Below are 22674 nucleotides of genomic sequence, written 5' to 3'. Positions count from 1 at the left end.
GACAAGGAATGAAAGGGGAGCGAAGCCAACAAGACATCCAAGAGTGCAGAAGTGTTTACTGACTTCTGATTATCCCACCATTCCATCAAATCTGAAATGCATTCTTAAGTTGTGGGGTTTACCTGAGCAAGAGGTCACAAAGAAAATTATATCCTTGCCATATCCGAAAATCATCCAGAAGTGTTTGGGAAACATCACTGGAGTCTTTGAGGAAACAAGAAAGTCCTGCAAACATCTCAACGATTTCAAGGGGGGACAGATCATCTGACTGCTGCATGTTCTGAACACACGTAGACAGACATTCTTTCTCTGTAAGGATGAAAAAGTAAGTACGTATTATTTGAGTATGTGTTATATCTTGCCTAAGAAAAAGAGTGCTTAATGAAGTATCAAGTTTTAATGTGTGTGTAACATGGTACAATAGCTTCAGAAACACTGGCAATAACTGTAGGGTTCTAACAGGTCCAACCATGGCAAACATGGCTCTAGCAGGCTTGCCCTTCCCCCATTCTCTCTGCCTTGCTAAAACCGTTAGATTACATTCCTGAAGCTAGCCTCCAACGTCTATTCCTTATTGGCTGGTTCCTCTTTTGAGTCCTACCCAGCAATCAAAGGTTCCCTTTGGCTCCAATCAAAATTAAAGACTCATCCTAACACAGGGTTTCTTTTTCCCTTTTTGAACTGCCATGTATTTGCCCATGGGCCACATCTGTCTCCTCTCTCTTCAGAGGCAGGGGCAAATATCCCTTCCCTTCTCCCTCATCCTCTATCTCCTGACTCTGTTTCTCATCCCCTGCCCTCTATCCCTCTAGGGAAAATGGTGCTGAATAGAATCTCCCTAGTGCTGAAAACTTGGTCTTGGGGTGTCCGGTACCAATCCTGGTCCTTTCCATTATAGCACTTGGAAATACTTTCTTTTTTTTTTTTTTTTTTTTGTAGAAGAACAACTAGTCAATGACAACTTACTCAAAATTAAAGCTGAGTATCCATACAATGAAGAAGTAATTTTAACTTATACATATCTGTTATGTGAAACCTATGAAAATGTCTTGCATTGGAAAGACCCAACAAACCAAATAATTATTTTCCTTATGGCAATACGGACGGAATCCTGGAGACTGTGCATACTCTCTCATAGGCTGGTCAGGTGGTCTACATCAGGTTCCTCTCAGCTTTTGCCTTCCTTTCATTTTGGAAAAGGGTCTCACTAACGCATCCAGATTGGACAGAAAATCACTTTGTGCAAAAATGAGGCTTGAATTCTCTATTTCTTACCTCAGACAAACAATACCTGTCAAATCTATGCACAGTTAACTGAAAGGCCAACCTTTGGCAACTTAGAGATGACAAGAGAAAGAAGGAAGACAATGTGGTCCTCACCGTGTATATACTTCACCACGTTCACGCTCAGCCCGTGGCGGGAGATGGTCATGAGGACCTCCCCCGCACTCTTCCTCCACGGCAGGTTATAGGGGGGGCACCAAGAGGTTATTGCACTGAATAAAAGCTGCAGGTCGTCCTTCTGGGCCAGCTCCTCCGCCGGAGAAACGAAACTGCAGAGTTTTACTAAGATCTAAAGGTAAAGGAAGGGAGAGGATGCAGTCGAGAACCATGGCAGCAGGCAGGGCAGAAACCATGAGACCAAACATCACTCAGCTTCAGAGAGGGCGCTAAGGTACTCGGGACATCAGGACCACTGCTCATAGGAATGCTACAAACACATCTAAGAGTGTGCTAAAGAAAGCCCCCTTTAAAAGACAGTCCCTCTCTAGTCTCCCTTATATCTTTGAATGCCTCAGCTGGAATCAGGACAAGGAATACCGCACGGTGTCCCATGGTCAGCACTTTAGCTCTCTCTTGGTATTTTGAGACAAGGTTCTCCGAACAGCTCAGCCTGTCCTGAAACTCATTGTGGACCAGGTTGGCCTGGAAGTCAGAGATCCTCCTGCCTCTGCAGTGTTGTAATTCAAGGTATATATCACAACTGGAAGTTTTAACCTTCTAATTTAGTTCTTTATTTGCACTGGTAAAATATAGTTTCCTGCTTTAAAAGGCACTGGCAAAATACCTGAAGTAAAGCGAGCGCTACACTGTTTTCAGTTCATATACAAGAATATATTCAAAGAGTGCAATCATAATTTGAAAGTATCTTTAGTTACATGTAATTGAAAGAAACTTCCTGAATTCTTGTTTTCAATGGAAGACTCTGGACCAGCAGTTCTCAACCTGTGGGTCATGACCTTTTGCGGGGGGGGGGGTCACATAAGGCCATTGGAAAACACAGATATTCACATCACAATTTGTAACCGTAGCAAAATTATAGTAATGAAGTACCATCAACAACAACAACAAAACTTTATGGTTGGGGTCACCACAGCACGAAGAACTGCATTAAAGGGGCAGCATTAGGAAGGCTGAGAACCTCCACTCTCAACCTTCCAGAAATGAGACTCTAACTGTGACCTCTGAGCCCACTCTTGATGCATCAGGGTCTGTTCCACAAAACAAGTCCAATAGCTTTTGCCCTCAACGGTCCCTTGTGAGCTTTCAACATCAGGGACAGTTAACTTCTTTTCTCAGTGCTAAACTCCCTTAGCTAAATTTTTTTTTGAGATATAAAATACTACAAAATTATTTCTGTCAGTTGAAAAGAGTTCTGTATGAAATGTGGGTTATCTTGAGGTCAGTAAGAACGTCACTAAATGAACTAAAGAAAGGGAGCATGTGAAATACCGTGCCTGCAAAGCTAAGTTCCCCTAGTCCTCCTCAAAGCCAACATTTTCTTAAATAATACAGGTTTCCCAGGTCACAGCTGCTACCCCGCAGGAAGAGAGAGCGCTGAGGAGCGAGCTGGTGAGAGGTTCTCATGGTTAGCAGACACAGGCACCTTCTCTACAAAGGTCTGGAGGAACGTCTGTGTGCATGCATCCTTTGCCCAAGCAGACACAGCATGGAGAGGCTGCACACAGAGGATGTCAGCTTTGTTTGTTTCTGCTTGTGGTGCTTCCTTATGTGACTAGAAGGACAGATGCCATCTCTCTAATTCACAACAGAAAACAAACCAAAATAGTAAAAACTAGGAAATAAAACCCACACTAAATCCCTGCTCTCAAAGTCAACTAGATTCAATGATTCCTTCACTGCTGAGCCCAAAGATATTGGCTCCCAACTTTACCCTCAAAATGACTTTTGCAAATCATTTAGCCCAATCCTTTCCCTCGAGCTGGAAGTGCAGTCTAATGCCCCTGCCTCTCCTCCCCCACAGTGCTTTACAAAGGGCAACCAAGCGAGGTGCAGGAAGGACTGTTCACATCGACCAGACAGGGAATGCCTGCACGAAGCGGCAACCATCTGTCATATAACACAAACGCGGAGACTACATCTAGCTTGAAACATTTAATAAGCTGTCTCAATTAGTTTCCTGAGAAAAACGATAGATAGGGTGTGTTGCCTGGGATGGCAGGAAACAAAGGGACTGGAGCTGTGAAGGAGCACTGAGCAGGGAGAGGACGGATGGGGTCCTCCCCATGGGCGTGAGGTGACAAGGTCCTCTCCACGGGTACCTGCCATAGGTCATACACATGACATCAGACCTCATAGTGTAAAGGGAGAGATTGGCTGAAGCTTTCCTTTGCTCCTTAGCACTCAACAACTGCAAAGCATTAACATGAGCCTTGTGCTAATTCATGGTCATCACCCACTGCTTTCCAACACGGGGGCATTAACTAAGTTCTTCAAGAAATCATGAATTATGCTTATGTAGATGCTAGAATTAGAAAATCAGCTTCCACCACAGCTTAGGGTCTTAGCTAATTTTTATTATTACTATTTAAAAAGGGTTAAATTGGGTTGAAATGGCGCCAATGTTAGCCCATCAGCAAGATCTCCCAACAGCTTTAGTTCCAAGTTACAGATTCCTTCACTCAATCCAACATCTGCCCATCTAACCAACCATTCTGGAGAAGAGAAAAAGCTCTGAGGTTAAACAGCTTCTCAAGTCACACGACATGAAGCATTAAACGTTAATTCAAGTTAGTTTTCACTGCACCAAGTGTCCAGAAGATTTGTTTGTTTAGTTTGAGCTGGGTTTCATCTAGCACAAGATGGCTTTGAATCCCACTGGTACAGGGTCTGATCCTGAAGATCTGACCCCATCCCTCCTGCCTTCTAGGATTACAGGTGTGCACTACCACAAAGTGTGGGTGAGTCTTGGGGCTACTGAGCCCAGGACTTCTTGCCTGCTAGGCAAGCAGTCTACCAACTGAGCTACATCTCCAGGCCTCCCAAACAGTCACTGAGTTGGTGCTCAGGTTGGTGATCTAAGCCATATGGCAGCTGTCCCTTTGTCCTTGCTGCGGTGGCACCTTTTCAGAGTGACCACCATCTACAGCCATGTGGCCTCATCCAGCACAGAGCCACTGGCCTCTTGAGTCAGCCTCTGCTCTAGTGGCAACAGTAATAGGCTGCTCTTAAAGTCTAGCCTGTGGTAAGCAGAGAACTGCAGCTCCAAACTCAAAAGCCTTTAGGCACACATTCTTCTCACCCTGTAGGTCACAAGGATGAAAAAGCTACACCCTCGGTCACATGACTTCGGAAACCTACACACAAAGATGTTACTATTGGTTTGCCATTTGTTGACGATTTAAAAAAATGTCACCAAGTTGGCCATCTTTATCGCAGGATGACAATGGTCTGCAGTGTTAATGATACCCACAGTTGTGCAATGGACACGTCCGAATTTCAGTGTTTCTCTTTCTGAATAAACTTATCACTCAGTGTTTTTATTTTAGAAATAAAAGTGCTTTTTAAAAAGTTATATTAGGCTCATGGACATTCTATAGTCTCAATGTTTGTGGGTTGCTTGTTTAAATTTTTTTTTCCTGCAAAAGAACACTATATGGGATACCTATATTAGCCGGCCACTTTTTAACAGTCTTTTAAGCGTTTGTTTTTCCACTGTCCTACAAAAGGACAGTGGTGGTGATAAAAGGGGCTTTCCAAAGTGCAGAGGCTGGCAGGAGCCAGTGGGAGGTGGCAGTGGGAGATGGCAGTGCCCAGTGGGAGGTGGCCATAGCCAGTGGGAGAGAAGTGGCAGTTGCCAGTATAGTTGAGAATATTCAGTATTTACAAGCTCAGAGAATCCTATATATAAATCGAAATCACATGGACGTTCTTGTCATTATAAAACATATTCCCCAAGTCTCAATATGATAAACTCGTCAAAAATGATTTTCTTCAGCAATTAAATTAAATTAAATTACTGATACTTCAAATGTAATTTTAACAGCTGGATCTGTTAGTAGGAACAAATGCAACAACACCTAACATGTCTCCGAACACCCCAGAAAGTATTTCCATATTTCCTTCTGCGTTGACATGGAGATGTAGTTAGGAGGAAAGCCGTATCATAAAAAACAGAATGAGATTCTATGAAAAGGGGAAGAAGCAACCAAGTATGGGGTGTGCTTGCTCCTGGAACCTGAGACAGGCTGCCGGCTGGAGGTCAGCCTAGCCTACACGGGTGAGAGCCGATTAAAACACAGAACAAGACAAAGCAGACCAGATGGGACATGCTCTGGTTCGTTTTAAAGACTGTTCCAGAAACAAGCATGCAAATGAGCAGTTTCCTTACCTGCACAAAAGCTTTCTGGAGCAGTCCTCGGCGCTCCGCTAGAGGTAGCTCGTTCTGTGCGCCTCCACCTGCCTCAGGCACATGTGGAAGGTCAAAGAACAGATACAGACATTTAACCAGGGTGGAAGGCACTGACATCGTTGTCATGCAGTCCACGGTTTTCTGGAAAACAAACCAACAGAAGTGAGTAGATACACGGACAGAACAACCGTGATGGGACAGCTGAGGACAGACAGGGCGACAATCTACCAGCCGCGCTCACGCCTATGTGCAGCGGGGAAGTCAAACCGACCTCAGGCTGCCCAGCGGTCAGTTTGCCATTTGGACAAACTTGCTTCAATCACATGCTGACACTGGCTTGCTGGCCACACAGTACCTTATTTATTAAGTGTGTTGCTTATTGATTAGGAAGCGACTTGCTTCTAAGAACACAAACTTGCGGAATTTAAGAAGACCACACTTAATCAGAACAAATGGTGAAACTACCCAATTTCCTGCTCTTCCTTTCTGGCTCTCTCTCACAGTTAATAGAACTGCGCATATACCTCAGGATAAATATCATAGCTAAAATAACAGAATACACACACACACACACACACACACACACACACACACACACACACACACACACAAAAGCTAAGCCAGGCGGCATAGGCTGCGATCCTTGCTACCCAGACTCAGAAGGCAGAAGCAGGAGGACCCCAAGTTTGGTTTATCTGGAAAACAGGCTAATCTAGTCAAACTTACTGAGAGCCTGTCTCAAAAGAAAAATTAGAACAGGGCTGGAGATGAACTTGGGGGCAGAATTCTTGCCCTGAGCCTAATCCCATTAACAACAACAAAAAAAAAAAAAAAAAAAAAAAAAAAAAAAAAAAATCAATCAACCAATCAATCAATAGGTGTGAACTGCTAAGTTGTATGTTAGTATTGGTTGTACTACCATGTTTTCTTTATTCTTGTTAGGTATTCCTGGGTGGAAGGACATCTGAGAGACAGAGCCATCACCAATACAAATGACAAAGATTCACAAGGAGAAATTATAGACAGGCTTTTAGGAATCGTTTCATTACTGGTAAGAAGTATGATGTCACTAACAAAGTCCACGAGCAGTGTGGCCTGAGGTTATGCTACAGGAGGAACTGGTATTATCTTCCAGTTCACTTGTTTGCTTTCTCATCAGACAGATTTATTGAGTGTGCGTAAGACAGTACATAGAAAGTTCCAAAGCTGTCTGCAAAGACTGGGGATCCTCGCTCTCAAAGGATCCCACTCGGGCACTGGCAGATCTAAGTAACTCTGACACACAATCCCCCTGCCAGGGCCACTACATACAACCTAACAGGAATGGGAACGGTCAACAATGTCTGGATGAAATAGAGATTACAAATAATTAAAACAAGTAGGGAAAAATGCCAACCAAAGACACCCAGGATGTCAGACCACACGGCAGCAAAACTGAGGAACTCAAGAGTCCAAAATGCAGACACTTGAAACCCACACTAGTGACTCCTTGTTCTACAAACAAAAGGTTCCCAGGTCCGTGATTCATTCCTCAGAGTCCAGGCTGTACAGATGACACCAGTACTGTGCGGTCCTCACACTACAGAGAGAGCAACTGAGTCTCACTGTAGGTGGGAGAGCTGGCTGAGAGGGTTTGCTCAAAATAAACACGGGCTCGCATTCTCCTCAACCAATGGCTGGCACCCAGTGCACTATTACCAACAAAACACAAGTGAAGCAGTCAAATCAGCCTGTAGTAGCACAGACCATAAACGAGCAGAGACATCGCTATGGCAACTCATACAGAAAGCCACAGGAGAGATGAAGCCTGATCAAATACAGTAGTGAGCAATGGGTTGGAGAGAAAGCTTCAAGAGCAGTGGCAACACTGATAGCATCATTTCTGCAGGCCCTCTGCGCTCTCCAGCTTCGACTCCCTGCTTCTCAACACCCCGCAGCACCAGGTATCTAACAGATAGTTGAAACCTTTGCCATTTCTCTAGCTTCCCCAAACCCTCAAAACATTTAGTCCCAGCACTTCTGCTGTCAAGGGCCATCACCACACATCACGATACTCTCTCTGACTCCTTTATTAGAGTCAGGACTGTCAGCATCTTGGTCTCGCAATGGTGCCAGCAGAAAACAGCACTCACACGGAAGCAGCAGCCTAAGGCACAGCACGGAATTTACTTTTTAAGTGCATCATTTTCCAGTCAAATCATCACTAGCTTCCCCTTCCCATCATGCAAAGCAGTACGGTTTCCACTTCCGCTTACTCAACCTGGCATCTGAACTGGCGTCTCCCAGCTGTTACGCTGTAAGTGACTAAGGCGCCAATAGACTCTTTTCCTGTTTTTGAGACTTGGTTTCATTACACAGCCCAGGCTGGCCTCTAACTCACTGTCTAGCCCAGGCTGGCGTCACACTTTTCCATCGTCCTGCCTCAGTGTCTTGTTTATGGGTGTGTACCAACATGCCAGGCTCTTTTCTTAGCAGAAAAGCTGCCTGTGCACTCAAGTACCCAGCTCCTCTACATGTGGTGAGTTTCTGTAGTGTTACAGTACAACAGTCCGCTCACAACGAGAAGATGGCAATCCTAGGCATTTTTAGGAAGTATTACCAGTCAGAAACACTTCAATGAAGCCCTAACACATAGGGCATGAATGGAATTATTTCACTTCAATGTTAACATTTAAATAGCATATAATGATAAGGTATTTAAATCAAATTGTGGTGCTGTGGTATGGAGGCATCATCAAGAGCAGATGGACATGGGAACGTTTCTAGTACAGTCACAGTCACTGACATGCTAGTCCATGCTAGGACTATCTGGAGGTCCCTCAGGGTGAGTGGCCTGGGACTTGGGAGAGCTGGGATGCAGGGCTTTCTATGCTGAACGTAAACAGTTCAAGTTCTGAAGTCAGGACAAGCTGGTGCAGCAGGATCTCTAACGGAGTGTGTGGGTACAGACGGAACAGTACGCTGCAGAGAACATGGACTGTCCCTCGGAAGAGGCCCAGGTGCTGCAGTCAGGCTGGGGAGAGCTTTAACACTGTAGCTGCTAACGGTACTCACTGTCTCTGGGTCACCTTTATCCTAAGTCACATTGCTAATGGCTGTGGGCTTTCTAAGTCCACTGAATTTAGGAAACAGGCACCGTATTAGTTTTCCTTCTGATAGGTACCCATACTCCAGATTTTAGAAAAACTGCAAAAGCCTTCTCATCCCAAGAATGAGGTAAGGTGTACAAATGGCTCATTCCTGCAGGCATTCTGCAAAGATGAGGGCAGAGACTTAAGGCAAGTCGGGAGAGATAGAGGAGTCTTCAGAATAAACCAGGTGAAAACGTACACCATCCTGAACCTCAAAATACTACTCCTCAAAAAGCCCAGAAATGCTTGTCAACATTCTCTGTCTCATTCATTAGCTTATGAGTTTACTGGAGTACATTTTTCAAGCCTGAAGTTTCCTAGCGTGACTCAGGCATGCTGGCTGTGCTGGCGACTTCCCTCTGGCCACCTGTGGAATGACCGCCATCCTGCTGTGTACCGTGCTCCACTACGGTCTGATTGTATGAACTGCAACACGACAAAGGCGGGACGCTGCCTGAGCCACGCAACACCTCACAACATGGAAACAGGAAGCAGCGGCTCACAAAGCCGTCCAAGAAGCACAGAAGCCGGATCCGCAGACCAGAAACAACGGTCACAGAATCCCGATCCCTCAGAAGGGCTCGGCTGCCCATCACAAACCCTGCGCACTCACCTGACCAGAGGATGCCAGCAGGTTAATTGTTGTTAGGAGCATCCAGCCTCTACTGGCTTCTTCGCTCTGATTGATCTCCAGGAACTGGACTATGGCCCGACTTGCAGCCTCTATAAAACCGAAGAAAAGCTAATAAATAGGGAAATCCTTTATAAACTTAAAACACCCGTAAAACATACCAGGGAAAGGGCCACAAGCACACATTTTACAGCAGCATTAGTTTTTCTCTATGAAAACATTAAACGCAATCTTTTAATGGATGGGTTTGTGTACATATATCCTCTTGTATCACAAATGGTGGAAAATGTAAAAAGTTACTTCAAGATAGCCCATGATAATCCCTTCACAGCACTGAAAGAGGAGGCAAGTCCTGAGCCACAGCTGCCCAGGGCTAAGCATTGGGGAGGTGAAGCAGAGAAATGGAGCAGAGGGACAGAGGATCCAGTTCGACACCACAGGGCTCAGCAAGCAACTACGCTCTCAGCTGTCTGAGCACTGATGTGACTGGTAAATGTGAAATTCCCAAGGCAGGCAAGCAGAGGGTGGAACTTGATCTGGGTCAGGCGGAACAAGGGAAGACAAACTAGGGCTGATAGCCCAAAAGCCCTATGTGCACGGACCAAGAGGCAAGTGACAAGAGGCCCACAGGGTAAGAGTAAGATGCCGCCAGGGTGACCATAGGAGACTGAGTACACAGACTATAAGAGACTAGCATGGGGAAAGAGTGAGACTTAGAAACTTGCCGGGACTGGCAGGATGGCTCAGCAGGTATTGCTGAGAATGATGATTGGACTCGATAAATGACTCCCACAAGCTGCCCCCTCATGCCTACGGTGCACTTTGGACACATGTAAAATGTATTCCTAATAAGTCATTTTTAGAGAGACATTTTAGAGAGACATGAAAAAAAATGGAGAACTCTCTAGACATCCTCTTAATTTTATCAGTTTGCCAATTTTAAGATCTGGCATGAATAAAATCTGTCAGGTTGTAGTGGCTCATGAAGGGCTGGGGAAGATGCCGGGACGCACTTCACACTGGGGAAGAAAGCAGACTAGAGGTAAGGCCTCGGGGTGTCTTATTTCTCTTCATTGGAACAGAGTCAGACGTGTTTGCTTAGGTAATAATTCAAATCTTACACACAATGCCGTGCTGGGCATGGTTGTCATACCGCACTTGAAGATATTTTAACAGGAAACATCAAATTGTTTGTTCTTCCTGAGCTGTATAAGCCCATCTTCAGGATCCGTGTTCTAGCTTATTCAGTTTTCACAGAAGGGGATGAGTTATTTCTATTAATAAGCCCCTTCTGGTAAAAATCACAAAATGGGCAAGATAAGTAATTTGCCAACAGTAAACTCACACTTAAACCCAAGCTGTCTAGTGTGTGTGTGTGTGTGTGTGTGTGTGTGTGTGTGTGTGTGTGTGTGTGAAAGAGAGAGAGAGTGAGAGAGAGAGAGACAGAGAGAGAGAGACAGAGAGAGACAGAGAGAGAGAGAGAAGGTACTGGAGAGTTCAGTGGTCGGTTCTCACTGTGCAGGCACTAGGGCCTGAGTGTGGCCTCCAGGGTCTGTGCTAACAAAAGAGAGAACAGGAACAGAGATGTGTCCGTGCGTGTGGATGTGGAGTCTGGACTTCCGAACCTGGCCAATGCAGAAGTTCTGTCTCCGGCTGGGCCTTCAACATTCACAGAAGGGGAGGGTCAGGAGAGCCCTGACCTGGGAGACTGTGGTGGAGGCGGGGAAAAGGGCATCACTCTCTTCAGTCAGTGGTTAGGGACGAAACAGACACAAACACAGAAGAGGCTCGTTGGGAAGGAGGGTTTCAGTGAGAGAGGAAAGGGAAGAGAGACAGGAATGGCAAGTGATTAAAACTCAAGGAAGTGGAAACGGCAGCTCCCTGGGCTCACTGGCCAGCCCAGCTTATGTTGAGTTCTAGGCCAGTAAGACCATGTCCAAAATACACATATACATACATACATACATACATACATACATACATACATACATACATACATATGCACACACACACACATACACACACACACACACACACACACACACACACACACACACACACACACACATAGTGAGCAATACCCAGACAACAAACCCCAGGTTGGCTTCTGATCTCAACATGTGTGTACATGTGTGTGCATACGTGCATGCACATTCGCACACTCGTACATGATCTAAAAAAAGTGAAGCCAGGGCAGCCAAGAGAAACTCAGTACCTGAGAAGCTACAGGTGGTGTGGTGACTTTTCCTGTGCTTGTTAACTTACGCTCCAGTCCTTATTCCTCATGAAGCCTTGGTAATCTGTGGTCCTGGTCACAGCACTGCCACTAAGAGTGTGCTCAGTAAGTACCTGCCAACGGGCAGCCATACCAGAGCATAGGAAAGATGTCAAAGTGTCACACAGATCCAACTCACTGTGGGCAGCTGGGATTCCTCAACCTTAAGGGGAAAAAGGAGCTTGCATGTCACACATCGAGACAATCTCATGTGTGATTGTCATTACACAGAGAAGAAAGATCGTCGTCCCTCAGCAACCTGCTTCCACAACTGTAGCTGGGAACTGTTGCAAAAATCTAACTGAGACTATCTCTTGCAAGGGTACAAAGACGCCACTGACGGGGTCAGGAACCATATGCCTCTTCTCTCAGAGTCCAAAGGTAAACATGTCCCCAGGTAGCTGAGACTCCTGGCCAAAGCAGACCAAATGCACTCTTTATAGCTGGGCAACTGTTATTTTCAGCTGTGCACCTCCAATTTCACGGTGCGGCATCTTTAGACTCTGACTTGTACTTCTGACCGCGTCTATCCCCAGCGCTCTGGCCCACTAACAACACTGCAGTTCTCCAGTTCTACTCGCACGGGAGAAAGCAGGTTCTTAAAGAGCTAAATCAACTCTACAGGCCAGAGCATTCTCATTTCCCTGGTGTGCAGGGCCAAAGACCATAGACATGCACAGATTTCAAATACATTTGGATGAACACTAAAATAGTGGAAATAAACCAAAAAGACAAAGTCAGCATAATCCTTCACCGCGTCGCTGGAACACCTTTGCTGAGCAATTCTGTTGGAGGAGGCAGGAAAGACCTGAGCTGTAGCAGCGGTGAGGTGCAACTGGTGCCTAGCTTTGAATCATGTATCCGAAATGATGAAAGGCCCTTTGTGGCAGGGTGATGTGGAGAAATCCCAAACTTCCCTGGTGAAATCAGTTATCAGGCCGCAGAGTCTGCTGGTTGATTACATATTTGTTCTTACAGGACTTCAGCTCAATTCCCAGCACCCGAAAGGGAGACCTCACAAGTTCCTGGGCTTTAGCTGCCTTTTTCTGGTCTCCAAAGGCATCTGAGATCACATGCACAAACACACTGGTAACTAAAGACAATAATCTTAGGCTGTAACAAGAAACAAACTATATCCTCATACAACAAATGTACACAGGACCTTTCACTTTACCCTGCCGATCTCCATCTATTGTCATTTACAATCAAAGGGGTCCCCCCACTTTCTATTTAAGTGAGGACGCAGGCCATGTAAGCATAAACTTCATTTATAGCATCTTTAAGACTTTTTGTCCAGGCTGAGGATGTAGCTCAGGGGAAAGCCAAAGCCCTGACCTCTAGCCACAAACCTTGTGTCTATCTTTAACGTCAAGACATTTAAATCTCAGCTGAACCTCGGTGACTTAAGGGTTATTGTGTTAGTGAAGGCACACCTTCACTCCCACGCATAGCAAGGGAAACAAAAGGGAAACACAGAACATGGAGGTAGTAGAGCTTGAATTAGGTTAACAGGCAAAGAACTACACAACCTTAAGACATGTTAAGTTCCGGCAGAGCAGAAACTACCAGTGAGTTCCAGAGACAAAGGTAGAGAAACTGGTGAAATCCACCCCTCCCTCCCTTTGTGAAGCACCCTGAAGGCACTTTATGCTTCAGCAAGACGGTGTGAGTCAAATTAGTACTATTACTACACTTACTTCATTAATGGATTTTTTAAAAGCCCTAAATATCCTTGGCTCTCTCACAAAAATCAAAACCAAGCCAACAAACAAACAAACAAAAAACAAAAAAAACAAAGAAACCAGGTCTGAAAGTCTCACATTTCCACGACTCTGCCCTTGTCTGCACTTGCTTCTTTTTATCTGCCTGCATACATGCCCTGGGGAGGGAATTACCTGACAACCGTGGCTCTGAACTCCCTGGAGGACAGCTCAGTGCATTGTTTTTCAGCTTGGAAAGAAAGGCTGGGATGTCTAAGTGGGGATCCACAACAAGTCTTTAACCCTGTCACTGGAGGACCATGTGTGCCATCACGAACCAGCCTTTCTATCCCGGGCATGCTGCCACTGAGAACCGAGCTACTGGTTTAATCAGGGTCTGTCTCTACCTGGAGCAGTGCCATCCATGATACACTGAAGATGTAACTGTTCACAGCGAACTCTTAGGAAATCTAAGCTTTACTATGTCAAAGCTAAATATTATATAAATGTACAAAATATAATAACCTTAAAAATCCCTTAATGATGGGAGGCCAGGAATGGGAAAAGTAAATAAGGCATCCTGAGATTCTTGCATTATTGTATTGAATTCTTGCTATGCTGGGGGATGGGGGGAGGCTATAAATACTTCAAAATTAAAACTTAAAATAACTACTACTGTAATTAAGAGTGAAACACACTCTCTATTTGAGACATCTGCCATCTTACCCAAAAGACTGTCTTATGCATATAACATCCTGAAGGGAGTAAAGAAATAAATTTGTAGTTAGCACTGTGTCTTCCCACAGGTGGCTCAACATTAAAGGACATCAACCACGATGACAGAAAAGCCAGTAAAACAAGCCTGGAAAGTTTCCTAATCTCAGCTGTCATCTGTATGAAAAATGCAATGACCCAGATGTAAGATGATGTGCTTATGCAAGAAGGCAGGTACAAGATAAAACAAGGCCTGTCATTGGATGAGAAGGAAGGATGGGCGGGAACAGAGTTTTATTATGAGAGGGAGGAGCCAAAGCCAGGAGAAGGAACGGGAAGAAACATGGAGGCAGATGTGGATATTCCTCTCTGAGCATCTCTGCATAGATACAGGTTGCTATGGATATTTTATGAGGGGTGGGTGTGTACAGGATGATTTGTGCTGTCTAGATGGGAAAATTATATCATATCTATTGGATCAGAGTCTAATTGTGTGGTGTTTTCCTTCATGTGGTGACTTGAGTTTGAGAGAGAAGGTGCAGTGGTGGGAAGCATCAAGCTTGCCATGGAATCGGGATGTGTGGGCCTGGTGTAGTAACAACCCACCAAGAGAACTATGAGATGGAGCAACGTGGCAAGGTACCACACTGGGTCAGAGAGAGCAGGGAGTACCATGGAGCGGCTGGGATGAATTAATGTTAGATCTCATGGTCCCACAGTGCTGGAACTAATGCCAAGGAGCGAGACCCGGGTCAGAGAACCACAGGGAGTGGTTTTTATTATTACTGCAACAACTGGAACTAACATCAGAGAAATGTTTCCTTCCCTGCCGCATGTTTAAAGCCACACAAATCTTACATCACAAATCTTCGTTCTGACAAAATTAACTAGAACAAGAGGATCTCATCCCACCTTTGGTGCAGGAGGGAATGGGGTCAGACGCTTTAACTTTTCCTTTCATTAGATGCTTCCAGGTATAAATGTAACCATCAGTTTCAAATCTATTCACTGAATCACTTTTGTATCTCCTCACACGAATGGATTTAAACCTCAATTAAAGACATTCTAATTACTCCACAGAGCACATAAAAGGCTTGGGTTAAGATGACTATCTCAGATCACATCCTTAACTCTGTTAGCTGAGATGCCACTGCTCTGGTCTGAGCTGCCCACTGAGACACCACACACAGATGAGGCTTCTGGGAAGAAAGCAGGGTGAGTCCCTCACAATGGAGTGAGTGCACACATTAAAAAAGTCCTGAGAGCTGGCTAGCTCTCTCTCTCCAAGTGGAGTTCAGGGAAAGAAGGGGGCTATTTAAAGCAGAAAAATCATCAGTACACAGAAACTTAATATAGAAAGTACACCTTCCTCCTTCTCTCCCGTTGGCTTTCAAGTCAGATGTGTCTTCTAAGCAGAGTCTGAATAATTCTCTGGGAAATCTTTCTTTCATTAAGAGAAAAACACCAACAAATGGCTCAACAAGAGAACTTTACTCTGATCTCAGGGCACCAGATTCCAGACACAGACTTTTTGTTGAAAGAAGGGTTGTTGACCCAATCCTAGCCACAAGTTCCCGGCTCCTACGAAATGGCTTTGCCCACCTAACTCCTGACTTGGGCTTCCTGTTCCTGGGCTGCAACACATGACCATAAGGAACTTGTAGAGGAAACGTTCATTTCATCTTTCCCTTCTAAGCAAGAGTGCATCACCCAGGGAAGTCGGAGGAACTCAAGGCAGGGGATGGAAACAAAAGCCATGGAGGAATGTTCTTTACTGGCTTGCTCAGCCTGGTTTCCTATACCATCCAAGACCATGGGTCCAGGGGTAGCATGACCTTTCTTTTAGAGAGCTGTTTGCCTCCTCTTAGTGAGCCTCCCACATCAATCAGTAATCAAGTAACCACCCCACATGTCAATCCAGTGAGGACATTGTTCTTAACTGAGGTTCCCTCATCACAAGTGATTGTAGCTTTTGTCAAGCTGAAAAAGATAAACAGAACAGTCCTTAAGTTGCTTATGGTGTAACAGGAAAAACACACACACACACACACACACACACACACACAGACTCACACACAACTTAAGAAGCTGAGAAGTTTGGAGAAAGTGAAAAAATGTTTTGATTACAGCAGTCAAGAACATTCCACCAAGGAAGTGTCACTTATCTAGGCTGGGAGGAGGTCGGTCAGGACAGGGGCGCAAGCACAGACATCTCTGCAGGTTGCAAAAGCTCATTTTGATCAAAATACAGAAAGGTAGCAAGAATGAAGAGGAAAAACCGGATGGACAGATTGCAGACTGTACGCTCCCTCCCACTGAATTTCAACAGCACTTTTAGAGAGCTGCCTGCCCTCCACGTAGGTCTGCTTCTGTAAGTACCTGTGGATTTGTTTGAAGCTCTCCTCCGAATCTCCGTCACCATTAATCGGGAGACTTGCGTTGTGAACTGCAGAAGGTCCGAGAATTTTTCTGTCATTGTATTTGGTGGAGCATTTCCAAAAACCTGTAAATGAAAGAACATATCTAATGAGGTACCGCCCCTTTAAGTTTTTTTAAATTATTAAGTTCAAAATGTGACCTAACTTGAAGATCAAGTCCAGCTACATTTACTCTGGACCTGCTCACACCTATCGTGACTTTTGAAAGATCATATCTGGCCACGTCTTTATACATATGAGTGTACCTCGTATATGATTAACTAAGTCATATGGAAAAATCTCAACCTCAGAAAACACAACTATTCTCTGAGGAAACCTAACTGTGACCTCAGAGAGATGTCACAAAAGGAAGGGTTCTTTGATGGGAAGAAACAGGGGCTGACGGACACTGAGCGGAGCTCTCCCCATCATGTGATACTTCAGAAATTTCTGAACTCTAACCACAGCCATCCATAACATAAGGCTGTCACGAAAACGACAAAGAAATGGACAGAAAGCTCATAAATAAAATTACTTTCGAGAAAATTTACAACGAATAAACTTTGGAATAAGTAATTTTACAGATAAGCTGGTGTGGGCTCAGCAAAGAGGAAATGAAAGCTGGGCAGCCAGTCATAAGAAAAGTAGTGTCTTAATAACTACAGAGAGATTTAGTGGGAATTCTGTCTTTAGGCTGTCACAACAGTTCCCCTTTATAATACGGTCTTTATACTGTTACTATTCCAATGTCACTATAAAGAGATCAAACACAATTCACACACTTCCCCAAGCCAACAGCACACTATGCTTTTGCAGGAGTGCTCCCTGAGTGTAAGGCTGGTTGTTTATACAGACTGTTCCTACAAGCAAATACTACCTGGAGAGGGCTAAAGGAACACTGGGGCTGAAAGTAGGATGGAACATACACAACTCTACCCCAGCTCTGAAGCTGAGATGGGAGCCCAGGGCCAGAGCCAGTCTGTGCTACATAGTAAGACATTGTCTCAAAAGCAAACCAGCAAATAAAGAGCCAGAACAACACGGAGACCCATATTGTGCTCACAAGTTTTGGCTCAATTCGTCAAAAGAGAAAAACCTAGTCAGTCATACTTCTCCTATCCGTCACCCACCATCATCATACATGTATACTGTACACATGTGGATGTCTCAGCATCTGCCATACATGTATGCATGTGAACTTCTCAGAACCTGTCATACATGAATTCTATATGTATGTGGAATTTTCCATACACAGAATAAAAGACTTTATTGCACAGAGCCTAGTGACATATGCAGAAAAGCCCACAATACAGTTTTAATGGAAGAGGTTTCTTCCTACATCCTGATACTGCTTCAGATGAAGTCAAACATAACAGAAAACGTGTGCAGAGGCTGCTCTGCTCAAGGAGTAACCTGTTCCAGCAGCTGCACAGGAGGAATTTTTATGGGTTCAAACAACAAACTGTTTTTACAGAATTCCTCATTTTTTTTCCTGCTAGAAGGTTGGCTTTCCTTCTTTCCTTGTTTTTTCTGCTTTTTTGTTTGTTTGTTTGTTTGTTTTCTGAGGCAGGGTTTCTCTGTGTAGCCCTAGATGTCCTGAAACTCACTCTGTAGACCAGGCTCAGACTGAGACCAGAATCTCAAACTCAGAGATTCACCCGCCTCTGCCTGCTGAGTGCTGGGACTTAAGGCACGCACCACCTGGCACTCCCCCCCCCCCCGCACCCTCCCCCATACAGTTTTTTAAATTAAAAAACAAAGTGATTTATTCATACGTATGTGGTTTGTCTGCACTTCATGCACTGTGTGCATAAAGACACGGATGCCTCAAGTCAATGGAGGCCGGAGGACTTCAAGAGAAGCCGGTGCCCTCAATTACAGACCCATCTCTCCAGTCCCTCACTGACACACCAACTCTCCAGTCCCTCACTGACACACCATCTCTCCAGCCCCTCACTGACACACCATCTCTCCAGTCCCCTGCTATGAGTCCGTGACAAAGGAATACTTTTAGTTAAATCTATCACTTGTTAAATAAGTAACATAGTTGCGCAACAAATTACAAAAAAGATAAATATTCAAACACCTCTTAAAGATGCACACTTGAATTCTTACCGCTTATAAGAGTTGAAGAAAGGTTCATTAAAAAAGTCACGTCTTCTATAGCATAAAATGTCGTGATTCAAACACACTTGAATTTTATTGCAGAGCTGTGCAAAGCCCTCAAAGCCCAGATGAGGTCACAGTAGAGAGGATGGAGAGTCCAGGTGGCCTGGACCAAGGTAAGATGGAAGAACCCATCGCGTAAAACCTCGGTGCGGGTAAAGGGGGCAACAGAATCGTGTTCTTTCTACCTGACTGCAGTAACTGTATGAACACCAGCGATGCTTCACCGCCTTCAACCAAACAAAGCAACACCACATAAATGTGCTGGGAAGAAGCAAGCATGGAGCTGTGAGGAGACTTGGGTTCTTGGCACATGCTCTCTCTGTCTCTGTCTCTTTCTCTCTCTGTCTTTCTCTCAAACTTTCACTCAAGGACCCCCACCAATCAAGAAAGATAGTCAAGGAGACTCAAACTCAGCACATTTAATACAAAAACAGTGGTTGTGCAATAAAAATTTGTGCTATTTGTGACCCAGACTGTGGGTTGGGGGGATGACAGATCTGAGGAACATAAACCACTGTATAACACATCCAATAATAACAACACTTAGAAATAACAAGGATGTACTGTGTTTCTAGAGGGTTCAAATGCTTAAGAAGTCACTAATTAAGAATCTAACATGTACAGACAGAGCAGGGGCCATTACCCTTTTCCCTTCACAGTTAAGGGGATTAAGGGTCAGCTAAGTTAACCTATGTCACATTGAGAGAGGAGTGGGGAGGGGGAGGGGATATAAAAAATTCAACAAAACACATAGTCTATTTGAATTTTGGATCTTTCTCTTACCTGATTCTAAGTGTCTAAAGCCAACAATTGTAAAAGCAGATGTCCCTTGTAAGGGATTTGGACAGTCTTCAACTTGGATAGCTCTCAAATGTTAAGTTGGAAATATTTTCCAAAGCAAGAGTAATTTCTTGAGGATCAAGTTCATAAATATTAATTTCTAAATAAGTCTATGATGATATATGATAATTAATCATGAAATTAAAGACAATAAAAACCTATTCATTTAAAAAAGTTTCATTCTAAGCATTTTTTTCTACAAGGTTTTGTTCCTGGACATAAAGGTTAAATTTTTTTTTTAGAATGCCAAGTAAACATTACCCTCTGTTCTCAGACTCCCCGTAACCTTGCAGTCTGAAATGGGGAGGACATCAGCTGCCCTGCAGGACCATGATGAAGGCCACGGGAGGCATTTCAAGAACTGTGCATAAAGCTTGGCCCAGAAAAAAAATACTCAGCACATGCATGTCAACCCATGTCTCAATTCACACACAGAAATAACACTAACAGGCAAACTTTAGAAGCGATCTGTACAGAGAAGCCCATGTCCAACCAAGATGGTTTGCTCAGCATGAAGCACAAATTAAGCAAAGACACACACACACACACACACACACACACACACACACACACACAAAATCAACTCATTTTCTCAAACACTGTATGATCTGGTTGGCCATAACACCATACTAAGTCTTTAAATTTAAATTCACCAAAAATATTTCCTGATATCAGAGAATGTTCATGCACAAATGGCCAAATATTACTAAACAAATAATTACCAATTTGTAGATTGAATAGAAATGAAAAATTGTGCTTGTCAGTGTTCACACAATGAGCGTAAGTTGTATATTTTAATCATTCATAATGGTGAAAAAATATGAACCCTTACATTACTTGGGGCTCTCCTAGGAAGCTCAGTGTACCTCTGTGGTAGGACACTTGCTAAGCACAGGAGTGGCCTGCCCACTACACACTCACACACACACACACACACACACACACACACACACACACACACTCACACACACAGCAGTAAACAAAATCAGTTCACTGAGCCAGGAGTGGGTGGGTAGCTTAGTAGAGCAACATTCTTGAAACATACAAAAACAAACAAAAACCCTAAATCTCCTTTTACCAACTTGATACAAACTACAGTCACCTAGAAAGAGGACACCTCAAATGAGGCGTGGCCTCCACAGGGTGGTCCTTGGGTGTCTTAATTAATGATTGACAAGGGAGGGCCTGAGTCCTGGGTTGTAGGGGAAGCAGGGTGAGCAAGCCAGTGAGCAGTGGTCTCTACAGCTCCTCCTCCTGCCCTCTGCTCCTGCAGTGAGCTCCTCCACTGACTTCCCTCAGGGCCACACTGTGAGCTTTCCTTTTGCTACCCTAGCCTGACTCAGCACCTTTGCTGTGGAGACCTCCCAACTTCTTTCTTACACAAAGTGCTCAACCCAACCTCAAGTGTTTTAAACAGAACTTCTACCAGTGTCTTTTTTAGAATTTCTTTCACACTCAGCAAAGTCTAGTATATTCCTCCCTTCTCCCATTCAGTCAACTCACTGCCTTCTAGTTCCACTAGGGGCTGTCTGCTTAGTTAGCCCGGTTAGCCTCTGGGCACACCTGAGGGCTGTCTGGTTAGGTTAGCCTCTGGGCACACCTGAGGGCTGTCTGGTTAGGTTAGCCTCTGGGCACACCTGAGGGCTGTCTGGTTAGGTTAGCCTCTGGGCACACCTGAGGGCTGTCTGGTTAGGTTAGCCTCTGGGCACACCTGAGGGCTGTCTGGTTAGGTTAGCCTCTGGGCACACCTGAGGGCTGTCTGGTTAGGTTAGCCTCTGGGCACTCCTGTGAGGACTGTGTGGGTTAGCCCGGTTAGCCTCTGGGCATACATGTGAGGGCTGTCTGGTTAGGTTATTGGCCTCTGGCACTCCTGTGGGGGCTGTCTGGTTAAGTTAGCCTGGTTAGCCTCTGGGCACACCTGTGAGGGCATACCTGTGAGGGCATACCTGTGAGGGCACACCTATAAAGGCTGTCTGGTTAGTCTGGCCTGAGTGTGCTTATCTAGTTTATACTGACTTAGGTGGAAGGAGTCACCGTAACTAAGCAGCTTGAGAAAATGTGCAGGGCACTGAGTGCCCATCTCCCTCCGCTTCCAGACTACGGATGCTATGTGCTCAGTTTCCTCAAACTCCTGCCATTATAACCTCCGGCACCACGACAGCCTGTGAGTAAAGTGTGAGACAAAATGAACCTTAGGTTTTCCTTGTATTGATCGGGAATGTTAACACACCAATGAATGTTAATACACCACTAAGGTGGATAGTCTTATTTTTATTTTACAGCCCAGAAAATGAGGATGACTACCTCTCTCCAAATGCAACCAACAACTGAAGTCCCAACTTTAGCAGAGACCAAAGACATGGTGGTGAGAGAGAAAAACTGGAGAATAGGTAACACTCTACCTACTGGATGTGAGCTGCCAACCTCACTCCATGCACAACATGGCTTTAAGAGAATACCAGGGTCAAGCTGATAAAATAAAAAAAGAAACATTCAAGAAATAAGCCCCGTGAATATGATCCAGAGATCTCAACCACAGAAACTGGACACCCAGCCTCGCTGTCTGACCACCCTGGACCCTACTTCCCTACACTCAGAATAACTTCAGTATCTCATCCTCAAAGATCACTCAGATGATTAGGAAAAAAGAACAGCCTGCAGTTTCCAGACGCTATGCCAACAGAGAGAACAACAGAGATGAAGTGAGTGAACCAGAAACCAGGGAGGGGAGAGACAGTGGAAGGGAGGAGAGCGTAAGGAACAGAGAATGGAGTGAGACACGGGAGATGGTGGGAGAGGCATGAGGCACAGCGAGATGGAGTCAGGAGGAAGAGGGGTGGGGAGAGAAGAAAGGGGCCAGGAACACAGAGACCAGAGAGAAGGGGTGAGAAGAGCTAGAGGTGGGGAGAAAATGAAAGAGGGAGAGTAGGGAAGAAGAGAGTTGGAAACAAAAGACATTACAACATCGGGGAACAGGGCTGAAGAAGCAAAGGTGACATACCCCAAGATTCACCTTTGCAGGGCACTGACCCATCAGCCAGGGCCAATAGACAGTGGAAATTTATTAGGCACAACTTCATGGAGAAAGGGAGAGAGGAGTGTGTGAGGCAGGGGCAGTGAGTGTGTGAGGCAGGGGGACTGGAG

At 44.8% G+C, this 22674-nt stretch overlaps 1 protein-coding gene across 3 annotated transcripts in view; it reads right to left on the bottom strand.

Annotated features, from left to right (window-relative positions):
• Window positions 1-22674, bottom strand: part of WDFY3 (WD repeat and FYVE domain containing 3) — a 217632-nt gene that overhangs the window by 108329 nt on the left and 86629 nt on the right. For all 3 annotated transcript variants that reach the window (XM_080924896.1, XM_080924897.1, XM_080924898.1), the window contains exons 5-9: window positions 16484-16607; window positions 9398-9507; window positions 5633-5794; window positions 1381-1573; window positions 123-309 (exon numbers count right to left, since the gene is read on the bottom strand). In XM_080924896.1, coding sequence (XP_080781022.1) covers window positions 123-309; window positions 1381-1573; window positions 5633-5794; window positions 9398-9507; window positions 16484-16607 — 776 coding nt within the window. The remainder of the gene's footprint in view (window positions 1-122; window positions 310-1380; window positions 1574-5632; window positions 5795-9397; window positions 9508-16483; window positions 16608-22674) is intronic.

The sequence above is a fragment of the Micromys minutus genome (genome assembly GCF_963924665.1).
Source record: "Micromys minutus genome assembly, chromosome: 11".
Lineage (NCBI taxonomy): Eukaryota > Metazoa > Chordata > Mammalia > Rodentia > Muridae > Micromys > Micromys minutus.
This window is presented reverse-complemented; position numbering and strand designations above follow the sequence as displayed.